We start from the raw sequence: 17,711 nt of genomic DNA, 5'->3' as shown, positions 1-17,711 counted from the left end.
ACTTTAAAAAAAAAAAGATAAACCCATGTTACACGACTACATTCATCAACAAGAGTTAAAAAAATATTTGAAACCTTCTATAGATTCAACACTGAAAGGACCCCAAATATCCATGTGAACCAAATCAAATGGTTTCAAAGAAAGACTATTATGTGAAATGTAAGCTAAGCTTTTCTGTTTTACAAGAGAGCAAATAGTACAATGCTTATCTGTAGAAGACAATGAATTTATAACAGAAGAAAAAGAACTCAGTTTATGTTGAACTATTGCAGACGGATGACCTAAGCGCTGGTGCCACAAAGATCCATCATCAAGCAATGAGCCACAAAACAAATTTGTATGTGTAGAAGACGAAGGTGTATGCGATGTATGCTCAAGGTTGTACAGGTTATTTTAAAGTCTACCCCTCCCAATCATCAAGCCCCGAGAAAGTTCATGAATCAAACAACCATTTGGGAAGAAATGAGCTGGCACAGAAATGATCTTTAACCAAGCAACTAGCACTTATCAGGTTAAAATGAAAATCCGGAACATGCAAAACATTAATCAAAGTTAATGAATCATTAATGTGAATAGAACCAGTATGTTGTATGAGAACTTGAAGACCATTAGGCAAGGTGACATTAATACTAGACACAAAAATAACCTCTGAAAATAAAGCTAAGTCAGAACATACATGACTTGAAGCTTCACTATCTATAATCCAATCACCAGGGGATAGAAAAGAATGAAGAACGGAAAGGCAATGTTTTTAAAATGAAGGTTTTGATTATGATATGTAAGGCTAGTTGAGGGAAAAGAGAATGTACCAGAAGTTGACTGAGGAGCCATGAAACCATCTTTTGTGATCATAGAGCTAGAAGCTTGTGAGAAAGGAGTGTGAGTCTCTTGAACTCGAACTTGGGTATTAAACTGAGAAATCAGATGTTGTATTTATTGTGGCGTGAAACTCTGCAAATTGAGAGTACTGCCCCACCTCGTGACTGAAGGAGTTGGAGAAACATGAGAGGTAGCCACATCAAAATACACATTCGCAGTTGCAGTAGCAGCCTGAGAAAAACTCGGTTGAGACTGCTGCAATTTAGCCTGAGACGAAGTTTGTTGTACGCGTGATTTGTATGAATAGTTGGTCTTATATCCTGGTAAAAACCCATGAAGCTTGAAGCATTTCTGGATTGTATGAGCAATTTTTCCACAATGAGTACAAACTGGCTTCTGTGCATTCTTGAATGTGTTGTAAGCTGCAATATACGCCTCATTTGTTAACATCTGAGAAGCAGTTACATCAGGAGCCTTGACGTTAGGAGTTTTTAAGGCTCCTAAAACAAATGTTGTAGTATAAATGATTGTCGAACCAGTTCTAAGGGATATCAAAGCACCGAGAATGCAAGTACTCACTTAATCTAAGTGCAACCAATGAATTAGATGTGTTTTAAATTACTACTAATACTAGAAAGCAATTACAGAATGATACTTTCTTGACTAAGGGAAAGGAGAACTCATGGGCATAGGGATTAGACCTTGGGTGATCAAGTATCGAACTAAGGATGGCAAATGATCAATCAAACTATCGACCTTAAGCCTAGACACAATTCTAAGCAAGCTCTATGTCTAGATGAATGCTCATTTGCTAAAATATCTCAAACATCAAATGTCTTTGGTTGAATAATGTGAAAGCAATCATTACTAACAAGTCTATTAGCTATCTTAGCACCTTTAGCAACAAATATATTTGGCAAAGTGTACTAAAAGCCTATGAGAGTTGTCTCAGGCATTTCATCAAACACCTTTTGGGTGAGAAATGCCTATTGATCAACTTTTGAGTGGTCAACTCAGAAGATGCATTATGAATACTCTACTAGCAAGGAACAAGAATGATCTACACTAAAACATCCTAGAACTAACCTAATCACCCTTAATCTCCCTAACCCATGAATTCAAAAGGTGATTACTGATTCAAGAGATGAACTTTCCAAAGTTTTTTTCTTAAGAACAAAAGATAATTCTGCCTGGTCGCTACCAAAGGTACTTAAAACATAGGTTTTTGAAAAGTAAAAATGTGCATAATGAAATGACCAAAAGACCCTTAGAAAACATGAATTCGGCCAAACAAATAGACGCAGAGCGACCTCGGCACGTCGTTCCGGGCTTCGGGACCGACCTCAGTGGGTTGCTCTGAGGGGTCGCTCCGGCTCCATTGTGTTGTCGTCACGCGATAGAAATGCGAGCAACCTCGGGGTGTCACTCTGGCCAAGTCGCCCTGGGCTTCGGGAGCGACCTGGAGTGGTCGCTTTGGTAGGTCGCTCCGGGTCAGTTTTTGGCTTCCACCGGGATGAAATGGCGAGCGACTTCTCGGGATTGCTCCAGCGAGGTCGCTCTAAGAGGTAGTTTGGAGCGACCTCATGGCGTCGCTCCGTTATGCCGCTCCCATGCTCTGCTCGTCCAATGATCACCTAGAACACTTCTTTTGAGCTCCAAATGCACCCAAATGCCTCCAAGAACTCCATGTGGTACTCTAACACCTGATAAAGACTCATGTATGCAAAATGCAACCTAAACGTGGGTAAATCCTAGTCTATATGAAAAAAATGCACATGGGTGAATGGATAAGACAATAAAAATATGCAAGATATCAAGCCTGAGACACAGTCGTAGTCCGAAAGGCAACCCGATTAATCACAGAAGGAGGTTTGATCAATCTCTGGCGTTCATCTTGTGTTACTATATTGAAGGCTTCTTCAATGGTGGGAATCAGTTTGAGCATCAGGATATGGAGTCTTGTGTGCTCAAACGATTCATTTAACCCCATCAAAAATTTAGTAACACGACTGCGATGTTGCAACTTCTCCCATAAACGAGCTGCATCACACTCACACTTGCCACAAGTACACACAGACAAGTCTACATAATTGTGATGTTCTTCCCACAAAGTAACTAACTCTGTATAATACGTCGAAACATCCATTGAACCTTGCTCAATCTTTCTAAGTCTTTTCTCAATATCATAGACCCTAGGCGCATCATCTTGCTTCAATCTAGCTAGCAAATTGTTCCAGATACCCTCAACATTTGAAATGAACAAGAGACTCTCCCCAATCTTCTTGGATACAAAGTTCATAAGCCATGTTGCAACCATATCGTTGCAACAAGACCAAGCACCATAGTCACGATGAGTCAAGGAAGGTTTAGGGATAATACCATCGATGAACCCCCGCTTATTACAGACGTCGAGAGCCATACACACCGATTCGGTGCCAAGAATGAAAGTCTGAAGTTGTCGTCAATCGGTCAGTCAGAAGAGCAAGACTAGCATGATCGTTGCGACGAAGATGAAACGGATTATCATACTGATCCGTTGCGAAAAGAAACGGAGTCGGATTCGTGGAATGTGGAGTCGTCGTAGTACTCATGTTGATCCAAGAAGCGAAGATACAGATCTATCAATTGGAGATCTGGAGAACCAAAAAGAAGTATCAGAATACGAGCTGAACAAGAAAATCTAGAATCGCGACGAAGAGAAAGTTGAGAAGACTCGAGAATCGGGAAAGCGGAAAGCTCATATTGGATCGAATCGAAGCGGAAGATCAAATGGAAAGCTCTGATACCATATTGAAACTGATTCAATCACAATCATCCAGAGAAGAAGATTAAAGATGATGAGCTCAAATAAAAAAGTATCTCGAGGAAGAAAATGATAAAAAATTTGTTATCTTCTTTAATACATCAATGTACTCTCACTTTACCTGTATATACAATGGTTAAGCTAAAGAAAACTTAAACCAAAGTAATCTAGATAGACTAAACCGGTAAATTAATTAACTATCTCAATACAAATGTGATACTTTGTGATTGTAATATAGATATGAAAGTTATGATTAAAGTAGGCCTCAATTATTTTGGCTCACATGCAAATTATGAGGTGTAAGGATAAAAAATGCCTTTCTATTAGTCTTCAAAATACAAATGATCAACTCGTAAACGTTTGTTTGTTTTTTTGAAAATTCTAGAGGATCCTTTGTATTTATATTCTCATTCAACATTCAACTTTGGCGGAAATATTAAACTAGTAGTCATTCTTGGCTTTGTATAACATCGGGTTGTCTCTTTCAATAAATAAATATGAAATATATAAATTACTATCAAATGATAATGTCCCCATAATATTGGTTGATACACTATGTAATTCTATTAACACGGTAATGAGTTTTACTCAGTGAATATATCTACGATAATTGCTCAATATATCAATTAAGAAAGAAATAATCATCAACGAATTAGAATTAAAAGATAGCATCATAAACTTGAAAAATTAAAGGGTCGGACCGAAAATATAGGTATCAGACAGAGAGAAGCCATGTAGGCGTCTGTCCATCTAATAATAGCCGACAATATATGCAAGTCATTTTCATCTCTTCTTTTGATTTTGGCTGACGGAAAACTATATAATTGCTCACAGAGTCACATCATTTTCATCAGGCTCGATACTCATATATCCAGTAAAGTCCATGATCATGACCATCATATCACCATATAAACGCTAAAGCATTTCAAAATTTTTTTTGAATAATAAAGCATTTCAAATTACCATGCACATATTACATTGCTCTACTAATTCTGACAAGTTAGATTGCGGTAAACTTATTTGTCCTTGACTAATAACAAAATCTTAAATCTATATTTGTTTTTCTTTTAAAATTAAAATTTGATTGCTCTTTACACCAAAAAAAATTTGATTGCTCTACTTATCTCTTGCATGGCTTTTCCAGTTTTATCAACACTATCTAAGCAACAAGGGTCCCTTATTCTGCAACTATATGACTTTTTGTGCACCATTAAAAAAATACACCAACTCAAAAGCTGCCCTCGTGTGAATTATATTGGGATATTGTCAGAAGAGTACACACCTTCGAATTTCGTATTTCAACACCTTACAAAGACAAGGGTCATTCTTATACGCGCATGGCTTCTGTTTTTTTGGGGTAAATGATGATCATATAAATCGAAATGTAGACTAATTTGTAAACTAGTAATTGCTTATGACAATTTCTTAGAATTTGAGAGTTTGAGACTTGTGAAAAACCTTTAATCAGTTGCAGAAATATCAACATTTTTTTAATAAACTGATCGATGAGTGACGATCACAGAAACAAAAATATGACTGTAATATCGTTTCTGATGTCCGGAACATCATGGCCCAATGGTAAGAACGGGCTCCTTCCTGCACCTAGGTTGCGAGTTCGAACTCTGCCGGAGGAAACTACCTCATGATGTCTCTGGACACCCCACACGGATATGGATCCATGCTTTAGGGCCCATTTGCATATCCGGAGAGAGGATCTATCCGTGGGCTGCACCTCCCCTTGGAGATTAGTCTGGGCCCTTCCATAGGCCCGGGATACCCCGGGTTAAACAAAAAAAAAAAAAAAAATATCGTTTCTGATGAAAAATATTTTCAGTTAAATTAATTAGTTAAGATCCAAGAAACAAGAACATGCAACTTAGTCTATTCTTTTTTTTTTTTTTTTTGCTTTAACTTAGTCTATTCTTTCATGCACATAATGACATAAACGATCTGAACTAACAGATAGGTCTTTTACATGATCTCTACTCATTTTACTTAAACTGATGAAATATATATTACATTCTTTCAATTTTCACAAGTCAATTCAAAACTGTGGAAATCGACGTCTAAGTAGTAAAAAACAACGAGTATGGGAACTGTTCACAAGCGAAGCACACATCTCTCTTAAGGAGACAACGATGGACTTCCATTCCAAGATGAATTGTCCCATTCATCACAGATTCTCGCTCATAATTGTCCCATTGGCTAAATGATCGTTTTCAACCCAAACAACTTTACTTGTATCTTTTATATATATATTAAAGTTGATATATATATAAAAATATGACTAAGAAATGACTATTCGGGAATGGACTATTTATAATGTTTTTTTTGTCTAGTAGGCACTCCCACTCGGATTCAATTCTTGGTTGAGAGAAACTGTTTACGATGTTTGGATTTTTGTCGAAAAGGTAAAACCACATTTTTTAACCAATTTTTTTAATATAATTAAAATAAATTGCATGAGCTTCTTATAAAAATTCCGAGGTATTTAATTTCCTACTTTCACAAAAAGCATATTTTAGCTCTTATAGTGTAACTAATCTTTATTTATTTCAAGTCAGTTTCTATATTAACTTCAATACTTATCCGTAATTTCTTGAAATACTAAGTAGGGATTATTGGTTGTTGTATTTTAATGGATTTGAAAATTCTAATTAAATTTAGTGTTATTGGTTCTATGATTTTCAAATCTGTATTAAAATCATGTGTTATTGGTTTAATGATTCATAAATTCTATATCAAATCAAGTGTTATTCAATCGTACGGATTTACTAATATATTTGATTTAATAATAGATTTGAATGGATTTATTTGGATCTTTTAGTTAAAAATACAAAGACTTAAATCCGAGGGAAAACCTTCGGATTTGCATATTTTACTTGGATTTATAAATACTATATGGATTTCTAAATCAATCAAAATATATAAACCAATAACACCTTATAAATGATCGATCCGTATACTTGTAATAAAAATAATATAACCAAAACTGAATATTTATTTGATGCTATGTTTAATAACAAAAATAAAAAGGGTCTTTCGGTTCATTTGTTCACGCATGCATCTCGTTGTCATCTGGAATCACTTTTCCGAAGAAATCTCCACTCCAGCTTAGGATCTATTAACCTATCATTCAAGAAAAAAAACACTATCCACCTCGACCGGGACATGTTTACTTTACTTTCTAGGTATTTATTTTATAATTGGTGAAAATATATAACTATTCTGAAGTAAACTTTAGTATAGATGTAGATAAAAGTAAGGTAAACTGTATTTAGGTCAAAGTCATGATAAGAAGAAGAAAAAAGGCATTACATCTTAGCACACAAAAAAAACAAAACAAAAACAAAATACACGAGTAGAGAATTTACACAACCAAAAAACATATAAAAATATACTTTTTTTTAACATTAAAATATACTTACACACATGCAGAATATTAATCAAGTAAACTCGGATCCTTGAAATGTGAATAGAAATTGAAGAAATGCTGAATACACTCTCTAGCACATGTTTACTAATCTAAAGCCTCTGATCAAACGCCATGATATTCGGTTTTTGAAGATTTTTACCGTAAAACTCCACGTCAGCATCATGTAGTAATGTTGCAGCGCTTTCATTTGGTGATGGCGATGATGATATTGATCTCCAGTAGTATTTGGCAATGTCTGGCTTCACTTCTGCTTCAAAACCAGTTTCTGAGCTTTGGTTATGTTCTGTGTAATGAAGAATCTCTGGCGCCCATGACTTCATGTCTTGATCTAATAATATATTATTATTAGTAGTATTCATGATTTGGGTAGCTTCTGTGTAATGATTACCAAAGAAAGCACTGTAGATACTGTTGCTCTGAGATGGAACTGTGTTGTTACAGTAGCTGAGTTCCCAGTTGTTTGGAATAGGATTGAAGTTTGAAGTCATTGGTGTGGGAGATGATGACGTGGACATTGATGAGATCAAAGATACGATCTGGTCTGAAACCGTTTGGGTAGTACTTGAACTGAAGCAAAACTCAGCGTTTTGATTAGCCGTAGTCGTGGTCGCGGTCGCCGGGTACCACCAGGGACTTGGTTGGGATAAGACGACCATCGACTGATCATGTGGGTTGTTGATCGAAGCCGTTGACTTTACCACTTCCGAAGTATTTAATGACGTCAGCTTCTGATCTATGACGTTTTGAGTTTGAAGCTCGCTTATTATGGGTTTATGTGTTGTTGGATCAATGCCTTTTCTTCTCAGCTTCTTCTTAAGACAAGAGTTCCAAAAGTTTTTGATCTCGTTGTCTGTTCTTCCTGGTAACCGAGTTGCGATCTGAGACCATCTACACAATTCAAAATGGATTTAAACAATTAATATATTTCAAAATCTCTTACATTATGAATTCAAAAGCTATATAAGTAAAAGTCGCTAACCTGTTGCCTAACGCAGCATGAAGCTCAATGATCAAGCTTTCTTCCTCTTGTGAGAAAGCTCCTCTCTTTAAGTCTGGTCTCAAATAGTTTATCCACCTAAGCCTACAACTCTTTCCACATCTCTGCAAACCTATACGAATCATACCAATGCATAAAAATATTATAAATGATATATACAAATTAAACCCTTTAAAAAAAAAAATATATATATATATATATATATATATATATATTTTGTGTGCTTTTCAAAGGTAATAAGAGATGACGGAAACCAAACCTGCGAGTTTGGGGACAGAATGTGTGCTTTTCAAAGGTAATAAGAGATGACGGAAACCAAACCTGCGAGTTTGGGGACAGAACTCCAACAGCCATGACCATGTCTAGTTATGTAATTGAGAAGTTTCTCATCTTCTTCAGGAGACCAAAGGCCTTTTCTAAGTTTTTGCTTATAACAACAAGAATGTCTTCCCATTTGTATACGCAAATATGTAGCAACTGATTTATAAGAGTAATGAAGAAACAAGAAGCTATAGAACGTTGCAGAGAGACAGAGAGTTTTATGAACTGTTAAGGTTTCTATAAGGTTGAAGAGGAAGCATCAAGAAATTATTATAAACTGAGAGAAAATGTGATTGCCGACTTCTGGTGTAACGCTTTTGTTTTATAATCGCTGGGTGAATTAATTGACACCTTTGATGGGACCACAATATATAGAGAAACCAAGAGATGAACTAAAAAGTAAAAACCTAGTAAAAAATTATTTGATTCCTTTACAAAATAGAAAGAAATCGTGGTTAATACTTTAGAGATAAACTCATAAATTATTATTACATTTTCTGAAAAGATAGATACAAGATAAAGACATGTATTGGCTTAAAAAAAACATAACTATCAAGAAATTTCTCTTCAATTCAAAAGGGAGCATTATCATATTTTGATTATATAAATAGTACTACCTTCGTTTTATTATGGATGTGATTTATAGTTTTCCACACACACCAACATATTAAAAACTACCTTCCCTTAATATATATACTTATAAATTTATTTCGTAAACCAACAAATTTATAAGTATATATATAATGAAATGCTTTAGTATATATATATATAACCTTATTGTTATGAATTAAGTGGAGTTATATTAGCAGAAAAAAACTGGACCTGTATTAGTAAATTTATAAAAATATGTTTTGGGAAAACAAAAATAAATATTATAAGTGAAGATAGTATAAAGTTTGATGGTTAATTTAGCGCAACTACTCTAATAGTTGATTAAATTGCTGTTGTTCAAGGAAGAATATCCTAGTTCGAATAATCATTTGCTAAGTTTGAGGGATGATGATTTATTTTTTATACATCCGATATAAATATAACATTTAGTTTCAAACCTACAAAAACTTGCCTAAATAAGTTTACAAAAAAAAAAAAACTTGCCTAAATTTCAGAATTTTCTAGTATATAGCTGAAAAAGTAAAAAAATAAAGAAAAGGGGAAGGGGAAGGCATCGGTCAACAACAGACTCATTTTCCATGAAAGCATTGTACGGATCTAAAATGATGTGTCCCCTCAAAATACGATATTTCACTATATTTTTCTTGTTTGGCAAAGAAGTTTAATATTTTGGTACTTTTTTTTTGTTTAATTATATTTTTCTTACTTTGATCTCGAAAGAGAGACCTTGATGTCCAGAGAATGTAAAAGAGTTGTTCAATTGAAGTACGCAAAGTGATAGTGGGAAAGTAGCAATAAATGTTTTCACTATGCAACAATTTTATCGCGTAATTAATTTACACAGACATTCGTTAATTTAACAGTTACCAGATGTAATTTTATAAGTTTTAGAGCATCTTTGTTTGTAGAAATGCAAAAACAAGTATTTTAACAATCTAATATTATTATTTAATTTAAATTATTTATATAATTATTTTTAAATATTGAACTATCTGTATGTAAATAAGTGGAATGGGGTTTATAGAACCCATCTCATTTTCTTTTCTGTTATTTTATAAATAATTTATTCTAGTGATGAGATCTATTTACATATTATCAGTGAAGTTACTTGTGGATACTTAAATTAGGAGGCTGATCTAACGTGTAAATAAAAAGGCTAAAAGTTTTAATTTTAAGCATGTTTCTACACGAGAACAACATTACGTGTTTAGAAACGTATATTAATTATGATAACAGATGCATGATCATTATTATCGTATTATAGGCAGGAGAAAGGTTTTTAATAAATAAATCATGATTGGCTTAACACATATAGATATTATATGTATACAGCTACTAGCTTAAGCCGAGTCTCAATAAAATATAAAATCATCAGCATAATTGAAGGATGTCATTACAACGCAAAAAAAAAAAAACAGTCAATCCCTTGCATATCCAACCTGTCTACTTGTACATATTTGTTCTAGCAAGAAGAAATCGTGTAGTTTACCTCTATCTAATCATAACATGACAATCATTTCAATTGAAATGTGAATTTGTCCTATGTATATAATTTACATATTTTAAACAAATTTTTATTTATTTGTTAAACCTTAAGTTTCTTTAGTAATCGAAGATATCTTACAGAAAGTTATTAAAATCCTAAAGTTTTATTGGTTTTCCCACACATTTATACAGCGGAAGGATTAGCAAAAAAGTAGATTATTGTGATACCTCTTGATAAATATAGTTGCATAAGTAGATCATTTTTACATACTCATTGAAAACTAAACAAAAATGTAGGAGAAGTAGACGAAGTACGGATTAATATATCCACATAATGTATACTATATTACTATATGAACTTATCAAAACACTTAATGCGCTGAAAGTATATATGGGGTATAGCTTTAATGTTTGTGTGCTTAGAAAGTCGCGGTGATGTTTTGTATAGGTTTTTTTTGGTAAACGATGTTTTGTATAGTTTCTTATGGAAAATGGAAATACAAAAGAATCGCCGCCTTCCAAATGATTGAGCATTTAAAAATTTCAAGTTGGAGAGAGGTTGACATTGACTTTGGTTTTATTTCGAGAAGCCATGTTCATGAGAGAAGGATTTGCAGGCTTCTTTCGAGGTCCTAGAGGAATATTATTAGACATGAAAGTATGGACAAAGAGGTGAAAGAACAACAGCTATAAAAAAAACAAGAAGAAGACAAAATAAAGAAAGATTAAAAAGGATAATTTTAGGTCAAATGTTTGGCCGTTGAGTAGCTAGCCGTATGATCCAACAGTTTTGCTATAGCGGTCAGATAGCGCCATTACGATAAATGAGCTGTAATTAATCATGCAATATGTTGGAGGAAAAAAGTAGCGAGGTCTTATACCCAAAGCATTGATATTCTTTAGCTCATCATTGACAATAATGCATAAAAATACAAGGAAACAAAAAGAATATATGTACACGGATCTTTACGCGTAGAAAGTTAATGAGATAATTAGTAAAACACATCGTCATCTATATATCCATACATTGTTTCGCATATTATATTCATAATGTAAATCTTCATGTGCACTAATTATTGCGGAGTTCTCTGGCTGCAAAATGAAGATTTTAGTGTTGGATGGTGGGAAAAGGGATATTGGAAGCAATGCCAAAACAATATTTTATATAAATTCTAACATTCAAAACTAACGTGTCAATCACACATGACCACTTCAATGGTGTCATAGACTCTAGGACAAAAAGAATTAATTTTTCAAACTGTTATTTTTTTTTAATAATCTGATAGATATATATTTTTTTTTAAAAAAATACCAGAAGTATTTTTTAAAATAAATTTATGGAAATAACAAATACTTTCATATAACAAAATTTTGGATCCTTTTTCTTATTTTTAATATAAAAATACATATATTTTTTTTAAAAAAATCGGATCTTTATCTATTAAGAAATAGAGAAACAACAGATTGGGCTCAGGACGGTCGCACCGCCCCCGCTCGACCCTGCAATCACACAATAGTTACATGTTTTCAAACGCTCACAAATAGTATAAAAACAACTAACAATGATGAAAACATAAAATGGAGACGAATAGAAGATGCGGAAATTAAAGTGAGAGAGCATCATTTGTAGTAGAATGATGATTGCAAAAGTGGGACAAAAACAGAAAACTCATGATTTGGTCACACGAATATATATATATATATATATATATATATACACACATTTCCTTGTTCTAAGTACAAAGAAAGCTTGCTTAGAGAGGCAATACCATACGAACGTAATGAAGAAAGAGACTGATGAAACATCACTCTCGTGTCCAATTCCAGAATTTTTGTGGCATCAAGCTTTTGTTTTCTGCTTAGAACCATATCAATTGTGTTAGCATTAGTCTTAGATTAGTCCTATTATGCTTTTACAAGTTTTTAAATCTTTTTTTGGACTTGTCTAAGAAATTTGGCTTCTTGAAGCACTTTAGATTTCAAGTTTCATAACTTGTAATCAATCTTCTTTTCATTACAAGTTAATGATATTAACATTTCTAGCAAAACAAAAAAAGCTTTTGTTTTCTCGTTATTTTCAAGAATACCAATATTGCTTCATCTTCTTAGTATAATTATCAACCTGCAGCATTCGTCTGTTGATTTTGAAGTGTCTGTTATTGGAACCAGAATTTGGAAAGAGTTGAGTGATTTTAGAATTTGACAGATTTTTAAAAGTTTAGTAGATTTCACAAATGTTTCCTACATGACATATTTTTAACAGTCTTGTTTTCATTGACATTTTTTTTGAGATACCGCTCATACAAACGAAAAATTACGTTAGAACACACCAACTATGAAACTTACCGACAAAGAGATCTTCTGAAAATCACATGTCAAACAAAAAAAATATATCATAAAGTGTGGGAATGTTTTTATTAGTACACAAATTTCAGAAATCTTATGAGTAGACATACTATTTTCAAAGTCTAGCTTATGAGTAAAAATATAAAGAATTTAGTTCCCAATAACCATATATTTGAATAGAATAGCAAAATCAATAAAAACTAAATTTTTTGAATAACAAAGGATTTGAATAGAATTTAAAAGTCTTAAAACCAATAACAATGGATTTTGGAAAGACTTTTAAAATCCATAATCCAATAACCATGAATTCTTAAAATTTTATAATTCTTTAAAAATTCTTAAACCAATAACCCCCTTTATATGTGACATGTAGAAAATATTTTAAAAGTATACTTTTTGTAAGTACTACTTCGTTTCACTTTAAAGTTAGTTACTAAAGTTAGTAATCATAGTTGTCGCTTTTCACCATAAACTTAAATACAATTAAGTTCGTCCAGTTTCTTTTTTTTTTGCCATATGATTTTATTAACAGGCCGAAGTTCCAACACAAAGCCCATACAAAAAGATACAGAAGAAACATAAAACAAACACAAAAGCCCAAACAAAAAGCAAACCCAACCACGTGTGGAGAGATCAAAAAGAAACGGAACACGTGTCTGAAACTCACACCACGAGGGACCACGCGTTCTTTCACCTCCACCGCTATCGTCATCTCGAGATTCTACGCCGGAGACTGAACAACGATGCACCGGAACCACCGAATCACACAGGCGTCACACCAGGAACACCATCCTCCATCATCTTCTCCGACTTAATAGACACCACCAACCAAACAGAGCGATTAAACCCCGGACTCCACCGGGACTTCACCCACAACCACCGAAAAGCCACCTCCAACAACTGTATCGGAGGTTTAGGAAATTCAGCAGCAAACCACACAGTCTAGTTTTAGAGAGCATCAATAGATTGGAATCGAGATCTCATCCAAAAACTCAAACCTAAACCCGTAATCAATCAGTTAGCGCCATCGGCTAACCCAACTTAAGAAACAGAACACCCCAATCCAAAGACCATTCCCCATGATCTTCTCAACACAACATCAACACCAACCGAGATCAAACTACTACGCCGGATGGTTCCCCCAAAGAAAGCGCGAACCACCAGAATCCAAAGCCGGCTACACATCATCAAAGAAACTACCGTATACCAGAGTCAAAGCCTATTTGTCAGGAGACTACACCGTCGGAAAGTTTTCGCCGGCAGGGAACCACCGCGACTCACTCTCTCTCTCAAGGACAGAGAAGAGAGAGTCTACCGTTCCCTTTCACAGTTACTTAAGTTCGTCCAGTTTCAGTTAACTTATGACATATATTAAAAATAAAATTAGAGACCAAAAATTGACAAGGAACAATACGTATTGTTAAAATATTGTTCACACTATATATCATCCAATTTTTTTTTTCTAAACTAGCAATACAAATAAATGACACGGTAAACGTTTTTGTCCATTTGAAACAATGGGTCAATACACACACACCCATTGCTAGTTTAATGTTTCAAAGTACCTTAGTATTGTAAAGATTAAGTTTTGAATAAACCTATATAGTTTAATATTATGTTATTTTTGACTCATAATAAGCAGTAACTTAATATTATGCATGCTTGAATTCTACATCTGATAATTCCATTTTAACCTCCGCTTTGGTCTTTGGAGGAGTAATATACTGTTACTTATGAACAATATTTCAATTCCTTTAGAATTTTATATGCTTTGTTAATTACAATGATTTTTTAAAACACTGGATAACACACATGACATAATAAAGTATAATCTCTAACTATATATTAATATGATGATCAACCATCTGTAACATATGCAATATTGATGAACAACTCCACCAATGATGATTCCATGATGAAGTTCTCCCAAAACACTTGGATCAACAAAACTGCATATACGACATCTTCGATAGACATATTGGGCGACCACAACGAACGACTTTTCCTACGCTACTCTGGAATATCCTATAAGATTCACATCTTATAATTTGCAAGAATTGCATAGTCTGAGATTAAAACCCCGAACCTGAATGTAGAAACTTTTAAATCTTAACTAGTAGGTTAAGGTGATTCCACATGATTTTATTTCGTAACATGAATACGAGAACCACACCGTAAGCTAAGCATCCTATGTGTGTACGATACCAACCGGTACCCGATGCATTGATTAAGGACAGGATACATGTTAAAAAAAAATTAATCTACTACGGATCCCCTAGACTATATTTGCGAAGTGATTTTGCCACATGTCTTATCTACAATCATTTTTACAAAAAAAATGATGACATGGCTAACAAGATTGATGACATGGCTTATAGTTAATATGACATGGACAATTACATTTATTACTGACATATATTTTGGTACATTTTATAGAATATGACGATAACTAATACATTACATTTAATGTTGATTAATATTTTTGTTAAACTTCTTAAAATATGGTAATAATTCATAAATCATCACTAAAATAAATATATTGAAATATGCATTATAAATTTCGAAATAAATTATTTAATTGTATTTTTGTAATTATACAATTTTTATTACTAATATTTTCAAAATTTTCTACATCTTTTTAAAAAAATTAATAAATTGTTAATCGTAATTTCTTAGATATCTACAAATTTTATAAATATTGTTTAGTTATAATTTTTAATAACTATACAATTTTTATATGATTTTTAGTAATTTTAGACAAGTTGATTTAATACATTTAACCAAAATAAATAGATAAAAATTTATCTAAGATTCAAATTTTAAATATATTACATATATATTATTAAATGTAATTTAAAATAAAAAAAATTATTTTTTCTCAATTTTATGCTTAAATAATCAACTTTATATTAAATATTAGTCAAAATAATAAAATATATAATATTAATAAATTTCATTTTAAATATAATTGAACTTTTAAAAAAATTATCACGGCACATGGTGCACGAAAACACCTAGTTCAACTGAAACGACCAAGAAGTCCACAAACAGATTCAGAGTTAGTATACGCTTGTTGTAAACGAAGGGTTTGAGACTGAATATTTCGTGTGTATTATTAATCATCAAAAGGGGTTCCTTATATAAGGATTACAAGATATAGATAAATGGAAAGAGTACTTATCCTAATCCTACATGAAATAGGAATTCTACTAAATACATAAAAGGAAAGATAACATCTAATAGGAAAAGGAAAGATGGTTTCCTTTTCTCTCTAAGCCGCCTCTCTCTCTCCTGTAGTCAGCTCTCTCTCTCTCCTCTTGGACACGGCTGTGGTTGGGCCTGGTCGTGGCCTGATAGGCCATCTCTTCTTGTCTTGGTTAATGGCAATCCACATTGTTCGTAACACTCCCCCTTGGATGCCATAACCATACATGATTTTTAGTACGCTTAATGTTGCCTCATTAAAACCTTATCAGGAAAACTCAGTGGGACAAAACCATGATGAAGGAAAAAAAGTACAACACGCACTACTCCCCCTGATGTGAACCTCGGTGTAGGTTCTACATACTATGCATCTTGATGCGTGATCTATCCTGTCTGTGTAGGAAGGGAGTAATCGGCCAGTTTCATTACTGCACCGTAATTAAGACCTCTTAGGTCGTTTCTCATGTCCTTTGACATTGAGTGTCCCGTTTAAAGCATGTGTGCTAAGCAATGTGAACCACATTGTCCTTGGGAATCACATGTTGGTCTTTGCAAAACGTGTTTGCATGTATTCATGATTCAGACGTGATCATCTACTTCTATACTCTTTACTTTTGGTTAACTATGATAACCATTCTGCCATGTTTCAATCTGGTCGATCAATGTCCAGTCCATAGACCACGTCCATACATGTCCACTTATTAATCTTATGAGTGTTCAATGATTATTGCTTTGAGATATGGTTTATCATTCGACCATGTTTCAATCTGGTCGATCTATGTCCAGGTCATAGACCTTGTCTATACATGTTCACTACTTGTTTCATGAGTGTTCATGATCAATCATTGCTGTGGCTCTTAGGCCGAACACACTCTCATGTATGTGGACATCAATTTCTTTGCTTTAAGTAATGTCTTATTCCTTGCGTTCATATCTTAATGACGCCTAATGACCTTAGGTCATAGATCTCATAAGCTTTATGGGCTACAATACTTCTTTGGTATCCGACAGATTAGATGTCTTCTTTTAATCTTATGACAAAGCTTTATGGAGTTCATACAGCAGTAGACCATTCTGCTATGCTGGATCCTTAAGGGATCTAATGTCGGATTGCAACCTGATGGTTGATTTTTAGTTTCTATTAGCCTGTGACCAAGAAGAAGGGTCAGACGCCTTTTAGGTCTAAAGCCGGACGTGTCTAGAAAATCTGGACGCTCTTTGCTGAAGAGCTGGACGCCCTTGGACGGACAGAGTCAGACGTCTCTAGTTTGAAGGACAGGACGCTCTCAGCCAATGTGCTGGACGCCTACAGATATGTTTTGTATCATTCTTCTAACCTCTTTTAGGTTTAGTATAACCACAAGGAATTTCTTTATAAATTCTCATATGTATATGAACTGTTATTGGATTGTCTTTTATACAACTCCAAGATCAATGATCATGTGTGATCAATTTCTTTTTATATACTTTATGCAGCTGCTTTTGCTTCAGTCCATGAATCAGCTTAGGAACAAAGATGTTCTCTTATCTTATCTTATCCAGTGATCCATATGCTGCTTACTACATTTAGTGTATCTATTTTCTTTCTTATGACGAGACTTGGTTTAATATCGAAAATCTGTAGCAGCAATCACCACATAGGAGTTCATCTCCTTATAATCTGTTCCTTTGATCTCTGTGAGTACCTT

At 33.7% G+C, this 17,711-nt stretch overlaps 1 protein-coding gene across 1 annotated transcript; it reads right to left on the bottom strand.

Moving 5' to 3' along the window:
• Positions 1 to 7,057: 7,057 nt before the first annotated feature.
• On the bottom strand, positions 7,058 to 8,690 carry LOC106304569 (transcription factor MYB86-like). Its single transcript, XM_013740967.1, has 3 exons — positions 8,377 to 8,690; positions 8,038 to 8,167; positions 7,058 to 7,946 (listed from the first exon to the last, which is right to left on the bottom strand). The coding sequence occupies exons 1-3, from the start codon at positions 8,507 to 8,509 to the stop codon at positions 7,148 to 7,150; spliced, it is 1,062 nt and encodes a 353-aa protein (XP_013596421.1). The 5' UTR covers positions 8,510 to 8,690; the 3' UTR covers positions 7,058 to 7,147.
• Between the last annotated feature and the right edge of the window lie 9,021 nt (positions 8,691 to 17,711).

This window comes from Brassica oleracea, chromosome C7 (assembly GCF_000695525.1).
Source record: "Brassica oleracea var. oleracea cultivar TO1000 chromosome C7, BOL, whole genome shotgun sequence".
Taxonomy (NCBI): domain Eukaryota; kingdom Viridiplantae; phylum Streptophyta; class Magnoliopsida; order Brassicales; family Brassicaceae; genus Brassica; species Brassica oleracea.
Note: the sequence above shows the minus strand (reverse complement) of the source record. Positions and strands in the feature narration are given on the sequence as shown.

What these genes read in the sequence shown, in the direction of transcription:
- LOC106304569 (XM_013740967.1), bottom strand. Translation starts at nt 8,509, where the DNA reads ATGGGAAGACATTCTTGTTGTTATAAGCAAAAACTTAGAAAAGGCCTT. An exon ending in TTCTGTCCCCAAACTCGCAG is followed by an intron (nt 8,168 to 8,376) that starts GTTTGGTTTCCG and finishes TGATTCGTATAG; the next exon opens with GTTTGCAGAGATGTGGAAAG. An exon ending in CATGCTGCGTTAGGCAACAG is followed by an intron (nt 7,947 to 8,037) that starts GTTAGCGACTTT and finishes TGAATTGTGTAG; the next exon opens with ATGGTCTCAGATCGCAACTC.